Raw genomic sequence first — 9,217 nt, 5'->3', positions numbered from 1 at the left:
ATCATGATAGTCTAAACTGGAATAAAAGCCCATTGGAGGAAAGGAACCATGTGGTTGAAATTACACTTCCGGATCACAATTAATAATTAATTCCACTGTCAATTTCTCTCTCTTCCTTTTTTTGTTTTTAGCTGACTTCAAAAATAAACAGCTAATCATTAAATATATTTTTAAAATTCATAATAATAGAGAAAAAGGCTAAATTCAATAGAGGAAACCATTTCAGACTTTATTAAAGCTGCTTTTCAATTTACATACAAGTCAGAATTACATATTTACAAATGTACATGGATATGTCTTGTAACAAGTTTTAAATCGTAATATGCTGTTATATCAACAGCATATTCAGTAGATGTGCAATAGGAAAATAAAGACAGTGGGTGCTGCAATGTGCTGCATAAAAACAAACTTAAAAAATAGAATCATTTCTCATGTCTCCGGCCTCTGAGTCGAAAAAGTAGAAATTACACGGTAAGATTTTATTTGGGTGACCAAAAAAAAAACAAAAACAAAAAAACCCTGACGACTTTAGTGCCCATGTCAGCTTTCTCAAGAGGGCAGAATATAAACTCTCACAATGTACAACAGGTAAAAAATAGTTCTCCAGGAGGTTTACAGCATGGGGCTTATGAAGTACATGCCACACAGAGTGATGATATACAGAGAGATAGAGAGAGACTCCTCTTAACAATATACATGCTCTTTAGGGGGAACAGCGTGAGGTATAAGAGGACACATCTGTACAAGTGTAACATTTATTTCTCAGCACGTGGACGCACAGCTATGCAAGCCACAGTTTAGCTCACAGTTTGACATCGAAAGGCCTGTAAACCGGTTTGTTTCCTCTTCCTTTACGTTCAGTGGGAGGATCTTAAAAGAAAAAAAAGTTCTTCTCAGCAAGTTCTTGAGAAGCCAATCACGATCACAAGCACTGATTTTAGTCCAATTAAGAAAAAAAATCAAAGAAAAAAAAAACTGTTAATCATAGCTTTGTCAAGCAGGTGGACAAGCTGGTTTCCTGTTTGAAACAGTGTCACGCATTCAACAACGCAGGTGGAAAAAGGAGAGATTGTTTTACAGTGTACCTCATGGATACAGTAAAAATCCTGGGATATATATTTAAAAAACATTTAAAAAGGAAGGTGTCATTCAGTGTTCAGAATAGCACAGGTTTCAGAGGTTGCGTGCAGAACAGCTGGTCGTCAAAGGCGGTTGGCATCAATCTACATCAGAACAGTGGACGTATCACATTTTCTAAACTAGTTACTTAACTGTGACGTTTACTCAGCTACATTTTGGTGTCAAGTACACAAAGTATTGCTCTCAGGCCGGAGGTGCAAACATGTCGAGCAGGTCCGGGCCGTGGTATTATTAACCCAGCTTGTGGAGAAGCAGCTACTGTCACATGCTTGAATAGGGCTGGTTGCACAGAGAGGAGGTGGGGGGAGGAGGGGGACAAAGCCTGCTTTTGTTGCTGCGGTGCAGACCAAAGATAGGTGAGCACGGTGACACAAAAAAACAGACACACATTCAGAACACTGAGATTCGGGCCGCGACGGCTGTTTGAGCAGAGGCTGCACATGTGTCTGAAAAACTCTGATCGAACTGCTGTCTGTTGTCAACACAAACAATCAGGTGAGTGTGCGCGAGTGTGCACTGTGCACCCACACAGACACAAAGACAGGTATGCAGTCACACCTGTCTGCCTACGGAAACGTCTTCCTGAGAGGTAAAAATCCAGAGCAGTGCACTGGCGGGTTGCTCAATCCCTCATAGGAGGAAAAAGATTCATTTAGAATGAAGTGCAAGACACCTGACCACCAGGTTGTACTGTTGTTGACGTTCACCTAGTGACTGCGTGCGGTTCTTAATATCATAAAAACAACTTTTAAGGGAAGCTCATTATCCATGTGTGAGGAATACAGCGTTCTTTAGTAGCTTCAACAACACAAAACGCCTGCACGCAATCAACCTGCTCACTTTTCCTCCCAGATGTACTGAAAGCATTTTTCCTCTTGCGGCCGCCTGCTACTTTTCACAGTGTGCGATCAGCAACTGACACCAAAGCCAGCGTTATCGGGGGTCTGATGGTGTTTGTCTACATAACATCCTCCTGCACAAGAATCTGTCGCCGTGCTGCGATGTCGTCGTCGACTTGAAGGGGCTCGACTAACCAGCAGTTCTGTCCCCTCTGCAAACGGCGCGTGTTTAGTGCAGATGTCCTTTCTAACCTCTCCACATTAATGCTACATAATCACTAGGCCTGGACTGCCTGTTCAGTCAGTTATTAGACTGCGGACATTTAGCTTTAAAGAAGGCCTCGCAGGAGGTGATACATCACATGACTTGTGTGCCGAGGAATGACAGATATCCCTGATATTTCCCTCTCGCTCGAAGGAACGGCAAAAAAAATCTATACTTAAATTCTACCAACATGCTGACACCTTTGAATATAAAAACAATTTTAAATGACAGCGCAGTTCTTCTAAATACTCTGGAAAAAGGGGGGCAGTTAGCACTTAGCCAGCGCTGGCTGATCTGCAGAGAAAGTTTTGGTTTTCAGATGGATTTAGAAACTGTGACGTGGGTGACTGTCCTCCTGTCAGACCAAACTCCAGCTTTTTTTCCTTCTTTGTTTTTTAAGCATTTTCCACCTGTACAAAATGATTTTAGGTGCAGTGATTTAAATTAAAAAAAAAAAAAAGCTGGGAAGACCTGACTCAGGTCAGGGTTTGATGTCGGAGAAGCTGGTGTAGGTCTCGCTGCAGCTGGAAGAAGTGCTGAGGTTCCCAGAGACGCTGCCATCTGCAGGACAAACACACAAACAGCAATGCTCTGTTAGAGCCAGACGTTGCAGGGGGAGAATAATAGCGTCATTGTGCCGCATTGCTAGGCAACAGGTACCCATACTGCAGCGTTAAGGGAAAGATATGAATGTGTGTACTTCCTATTCGTTGTAACTAACCTGAGCTGCTGAGTGATTGAGATGACTTGGACTCTGAGATGAGGCTGAGGAGGTTTGCTGCTGCCACCCAGCCCTCCTTACTGGTGCGAAGGTTCTTTACGAACCTGTGAAGGAGTTAAATAAATATATACATTTTAGATAAAATTACAGGACATTTTACATTAATAAGCCACAACATTAAAACCACTGTAAGTGTAATATACAGCACTGATGATCTTGTTATAAAGCAATGCTTAGTTAGAAAATCTTGGATCCTGGTATTTATATGGTTGCTGATGACACATAGCATATATGTAAGCATTGCTACCGACCAACCAAACCCCTCCAATCCCCACGCCCAGGGCAAAGCAGCCTCCCTCATCTGGATACAGCTCCCTACCACAGCAAAATGGAATAAAAAATAATTTAAAAACTGCTGTGACAGGATTAGATACCATTCTGATTGAGTAATTCTGGAATGCACTGACTGCACCTCACCCTGAACAGGACCCAAAGGATCCTGGTACCATACAGCACAGGACATTTCCACAATTCTACCCAGTATCCTGATTGCTTACAGCTAGTTTTGGTGAGAAGTTTTTGTTTTTTTGTTTTTTTTTGACACTGTAATTTTTATTGATAGTTTTGTCACAGTTTAAACACAGACATGTATTGCATTACAGGAGAAATAACCATGCAAGCACACAGTCAAAACAAACGGAACTAAAGCGAACAAAAGGTGTGGGTGCCAATTCTAATCAACTACTGTATGCATACCTGCCTTTACTCCGCAGCATACATACTCCAGCTTATATACGTACTTTTATACGGGCAAGCATCAATAGATATACAGAGTTATAGACCTTAGATGTTTTGTTCGTTCATTAATTTTCCTTGGTGCCATATAATGTCCACTTCTCCCACTTAGCAACGAAAATATCTTCCTTTAATCTGAGAATGTAAGTCATTTTTTCCATTGCATAGATTTCTCCAACAATATTTAACCAGTCTTTTGAAGAAGGCGGATCCAGTTTGCACCAGTTTCTTGTTATGGTGAGAAGTTTTAACATTGTGGCTAATAAACAAAGATCGAAATAGAAGACCTATGACAGTTACTCTCCATTTACATGTACGAGCACTAAATTCTCCCGAGTGCGAGTGTTTGTGTGAATGTTAGACAAGGTGCTTAGTGTGTGTGTGTGTGTGTGTGCGTGAGAGAGAGACTGGGAGAATGAGGTTTGTAGTAAAAAGCATTTTGAGTGATCAGTCACAGAAGAAAAGCCTGATTAAAGTACAGCTCACTATCATATTTATGTTATGTGTCACATCATGAAAGCAGAGTGAACTTGTTCCTTTAAGAATTAAAGTTCAGATTATATTCCCTCGCAGAATCAGATGTGTATACCGTCAGCTTTAGAGTTCAGAGTTCGCATTGGAGCCCTTAAATTTGGCGGCTATCCTGAGAAGTGTGTGCAGTCACAAATTACCAACTTTTACTCTTTCTTTCTGGCACAGATTCGACACGGTCCTGGAAACATTCCTCAATCTTGGGTCTATAGCGTCACACATTTGCTCCAGAAGACACCCACTGTGGTCTTCTGCTTAAGGTGTGACATGTGCATTCAGAGATGCTCTTCTGCACACCTTGCTGGTAACAAGTGGTTATTTGAGTTACTCTTTCCTCCCTATCAGCTCAAATGCACCTGGGTCCTATTAAAATCCATTTAAATTAAGTGTTGTTTGCTTTTGTTTTTTTTACCACTGTCCCTCCTCTCCTTCTCTGATCAGCTGGACCATGTCTCCACTCTTAACAGACAGCTCCTGAGGTCCCGCTTTCTCGCAGTCTGCCACCACAGTATACTTTCCTGGAGCCTAAAAGGATCAAATGTTAACAACTTTACCAACTTTTACAACCACACTTTAACTTTAAAGCTAAAAAAGAAATAAAAATACAGATCTATAATAATTCTTCATTCTCAGGCTCACCAGCTTCTTTCCTACTTCGTCCTCGGGGTCGGAGTTCATGGGGTCCTCGCCGCTGGAGTACCCATCGTTCTCTTCTGAGGCGTCCGCTGAGAGAGACGCCTTGTTCCAGCCTGTAGGTTGGATGATGGGAAAGTTCAACACACAGACAAAAAAAAAGGGGCAAAAGGAGAGAAGTGAGGTCGATCTTTATCACAAAGCTCCGTGTTAAATCAAGTGAGATTAGATGTTTGAGCTCAATAGTGAAGTACAGAAAAATGACATGAATGGATCAAATATTTGCGAAAGCCACACAAATCTCCTGTGTGGAGGGTAACCCCCTCCCCCCCAAAAAAAATGTGATTGATCAGATTATGAAAAATTTATCTGTTTAGATACAAAAACCACACACGCTCCTCCAAAAGTCACAGAGAAGATCATCAGACAGAAAGAAAAGGAGGACCCGTGATCAGAAAACAGATTTCAATCACCTGCATTTGTTACAAGGCTGCTCTGACTCCCAGTGCCGAAAAATAGTTGCTGAAGTGGCGTACTGTGTACAGCACCACAACAACCCCAAACAAACAAGCAAAAAACACCCGACAGCAGAAGAAGAGGCAATGATTGATATGAGGTCGAGGAGGCACCGTGCAAAAAGATTTAGCCTAGAACTGAGACTTCAGATTTAGTCAGGTTGAATCTTTAGATCTCGCTCCAATGTGCAAAAAGACAGTAAGACTCAGTAAAAGGCTAAAGGACTCCTACGGCAGATACACGCTGCGACACGTTACCTCGGTTCAAATCAATCACGAGCACCCACAAACAACAGCAAACACCCCCACTGTGGCTGCTGATGCTCAGAGCAGCTCTGTACCTCGCCGCTTGCTCTGTAACAGACTAGAGGTGCTCATCCATCTGACTCTGCTCAGAGTGACGTGGGGAGCCGGCTCTGAAGGGGAAGAAACGGCCAGCAAAATGAAAAAAAAAAAAATCAGTGACAACCAGCCTGTGGTGTTGGTGACAACGGGTCAGCTGATCAAGCATCACTGAAATGCACAAGATACCAGACATGTAACAGTTGATGATGATGATGACCTGTGGATGAAGGTTACAAAGTGTGCGACTATCTGCATGGGTGAAACTCAAACCAGCCTTTGGAAACATTTCATTGGTCTAAATCGTAAATGCACCAGATTCCAATTGGGCAGTTTTAGCAAACAAAGCAACACAATACAAATATATTACTGCCATTTTAGCTGCTTCTATTACTCATTTGAAGACATGCAGATAGTCTCTATGATCAGCAAGAGGATGAAGAACAGCCTCTATATTGATGGACCGATGGGTTGCTACAACGTTACACCCCATTTGTAACGAAACGTGTGTCAAATCTACATTATGGAGACAATCGAAGCAGGAGTACATCGTGATCAAGTGAGATGGCCTCTAAGATGAAATGCTCCCTCATAATGGGGCGGAAATATACCTTTGAACCCAAACGGTGTGGGATCGCTCTTTACCAGGTGGCGTTTGGAGCTGTGCTCAGGGCTCAGAGTCGAGCCTGGCCACACAGGAAGGAAAGATGTGAAGGAGGAAGAAGAGAAGAGAAGTGAGGGAGGACAGAAGCGAGAAGGAAGCAAGAAATCAACACTAACGTTAGAAGTTTGTACATGATGCGAACAGTCTTAGCTAATCAATAGCCAAACACACACACACACACACACACACACACCATTACAGTGGTGGATACTCATATTAAATTTGGTCAAAGGTAAAAATAAGCATGAAGCTAAACCCTGTGAGCACACAAGCACAACTCAGCTGCTGTGCAAACTCCTGCTTTAGAAGAGCAGCCAATCAGAAGAAGGTTGTCTTAAACTCAGTAGAGCTATTTAAAAAAAAAAAAAAAAAAAAAAAGTCTTGTAGCAGATAGGCCAAAGTGAGCATGTGCAACAAGGCCCGCTATAGGCTAAATAACTGGACTGAGAGCCCAAGAATTTTAAAAAAATGAAGCTGTCACCTTTACAAGTTTTGACTAATACTACTTTCATGAAGAGGAGCTTCTACTTCACTTTCACCTCTACTCCAGTGACTAGTTGTATTTTTTTCCAATATAATTTAAAAACCTTAATATTTGTTTTGATTCAGCCACAATGGCAGTGTTAAACTTTTACCACCAGGAGGCAGACTGTCTCCAACATAACCATCAGGGATCATGTGTGCTCCATTAGGCCATGAAGCAGGTTAGACTGGAGGAGGCCGATTAATTATTGGGCACCGGGTAAAAGCTCAGACAGAGGCTCACATTCAGAACTGGATTCTGAAGCCTTTATTTAATATATTAGTATTCTTAGTTTATATAGCGAAGGGTGTTTCTTGCTGATAATCAACTGAACTTTTCATCACTGACAAATGACATACTGTGACGGGCCACGCTGAGCTGTTCTTAGCATTATCCTTCCTTTAAAAAAATGTTTGCATTCGCTAATGTTACCTTTGGGACTCTTGAGATTGCTGAAGCCCTGCAAAGTAAAACGCTTTTTGGCCACTGAGGACCTGTCAGTGGTCGGACTGGTCACCGGCTCTTCTGGAAGCAATGATTTGAAATGAGTGCAGGACAAGGGCAGCCATGAAAAGAGAGATGAAGCCCCAAACAGGGGAGTGGAGAGGAGAGAGAAAGATGATAGATGAAGACAAAAAGAACCTGGTTTAGTGGGAGTTTAGAGCACAGCTTAGAGTAGGGACTTAGATACAAGTGTTATCGTCTTCGAAGATGCTGTTTAACTCAAACATCTACCTTTGTGTTTCGGCGAGGATGACGAGTTGCTGTCAGAGGTCGGGGCCGGCTCAGTCTTCTTCTCCTCTTGCTTCTTCTGGTTCTTCTGACCGCTGCTACGGAAAGGGCTGCAAAAAGAAAAAAGTAAAAAAACAGACGTATGTGTGATTTTTTTCCTTATTATCTCTAATCTGTCTAATGAGTCCTTACGTTACATATAAGCCACCAACCTGAGAGAGATGGAAGTGGTGTTGTTGCTGGTGGGACTTGGGGACATAGAGTCTGAGCTCTTCTGCTGGCTGGCATCTAAAACATACAACAACAACAAAAGTATTAAAAAGGAATAAAATAGGTTTAAAAAAATAAGAACTTCTGGAAAAGTTAAGGAAGAAGTTTTCACAATACCTCTGCAGGCTTTGAGCTGCTGAGTCAAAACTTTGCGGATCTCGTTCACCCATGCCGTTTTAATCTCGGGTGTCGGGGCCTAGATTAGAACAAGTGCGGACAATCATTCCTCATCTCTAAAGGTATGATTAATAAAAGCAATCAGGTCGAACGCCCTTACCTGCACTATAAAAACTTCTTCTCTCGAGTTGCACCAGATCTCAAACTTCTTGTTGTCTCCCTTGGCATTCTCTGTGATGCCCACCGCGCTCATCTGAAAGAATATAGGAAACTTAAACACTAAATCTTTACTGCTACGGCATCGTCGTTCCTTTTAAAAATGGAGCAAGCAGGCTCACACTGAGGGAGTGTTTGAAGCTGTAAGACGGAGCTTTCTCGTAGCCCTCCCCGTTCTCCTCTCTCCTCTTGCAGAAGAGCAGGGCCTTCTGGTGCAGGAACAGGTGCCTCTGCATGGGCTTAAACCTGGCCAGGTCCTTCACTTTGGCATGACCTTTCTTATGCTCGGTCCACACGCTGAAGGAGCCCTGCATCAGCAGACGACCCAGCTCTGACAGGTTACCCTAACAGGGTGAAAAGACAGATGCGTGTTTTTGCATTGCACGACATCTCTGAAAGCCGATAAATAAAAAATTCTGGTAGCTTATTGCCAAAACTGTCCTGTAATTATAAAGCAGCACATTTTTGTTAATTTACTTTTTTGTCATTTAATTGTTTATCTATTACTCATCAGTGGGACAAGTACAGTATACATACAGTTCAATCAATTAAAACATTTACACCTTCCTTCGCATTTTCTAAAACCTTTACTGGGCAAATTCTGGCTCCTGGACCTTATGTTTCGCACCCCTGGTTAAAGTTTTGCAGCATTGCAGTTTTGAAACTGGCCACATGATGGAGCTATTGCAACTGTTTTTGACTCTGGCTTTGCACCTTTGCACAGGTAGCTGTGTTTCAGCTCTGTAGCCTTTAATGTTTTTAGATATTTGATTATATGTACTTAAAAAACAAAGAAATGTTTTAGCCTGGAGGGGAAAATAGAAAAAGCAGATAAGAAAAGTGGGAAGAGAGTTGGCAGAGGGCACTTAGGGGAGAGTGTCCTGCCCAGGCCCTGTAAACCCCATCAGCTCTTG

The 9,217-nt window shown here is 42.3% G+C and overlaps 1 protein-coding gene across 13 annotated transcripts in view; it reads right to left on the bottom strand.

Moving 5' to 3' along the window:
* Positions 1-195: 195 nt before the first annotated feature.
* mcf2la (mcf.2 cell line derived transforming sequence-like a) overlaps positions 196-9,217 on the bottom strand; it is a 58,323-nt gene continuing 49,301 nt past the window's right edge. For 9 of the 13 annotated variants that reach the window (XM_085151866.1, XM_085151864.1, XM_085151865.1 and 6 more), the window contains 11 exons: positions 8,426-8,647; positions 8,248-8,340; positions 8,088-8,166; positions 7,913-7,988; positions 7,704-7,810; positions 7,401-7,493; positions 6,393-6,467; positions 4,931-5,040; positions 4,704-4,816; positions 2,966-3,069; positions 196-2,805 (listed from right to left, as the gene is read on the bottom strand). In XM_085151866.1, coding sequence (XP_085007992.1) covers positions 2,726-2,805; positions 2,966-3,069; positions 4,704-4,816; positions 4,931-5,040; positions 6,393-6,467; positions 7,401-7,493; positions 7,704-7,810; positions 7,913-7,988; positions 8,088-8,166; positions 8,248-8,340; positions 8,426-8,647 — 1,152 coding nt within the window. In that variant the 3' untranslated portion in view covers positions 196-2,725. Of the gene's footprint in view, positions 2,806-2,965; positions 3,070-4,703; positions 4,817-4,930; positions 5,041-5,780; positions 5,856-6,392; positions 6,468-7,400; positions 7,494-7,703; positions 7,811-7,912; positions 7,989-8,087; positions 8,167-8,247; positions 8,341-8,425; positions 8,648-9,217 lie in introns of all 13 variants that reach the window. The other 4 variants (XM_085151873.1, XM_085151861.1, XM_085151867.1 and 1 more) reach the window with 4 other exon arrangements.

The sequence above is a fragment of the Neolamprologus multifasciatus genome, chromosome 23 (genome assembly GCF_963576455.1).
Source record: "Neolamprologus multifasciatus chromosome 23, fNeoMul1.2, whole genome shotgun sequence".
In the NCBI taxonomy this organism is placed as follows: domain Eukaryota; kingdom Metazoa; phylum Chordata; class Actinopteri; order Cichliformes; family Cichlidae; genus Neolamprologus; species Neolamprologus multifasciatus.
The sequence above is the reverse complement of the archived record's forward strand: the minus strand, read 5'-3'. Positions and strand labels throughout refer to the sequence as shown.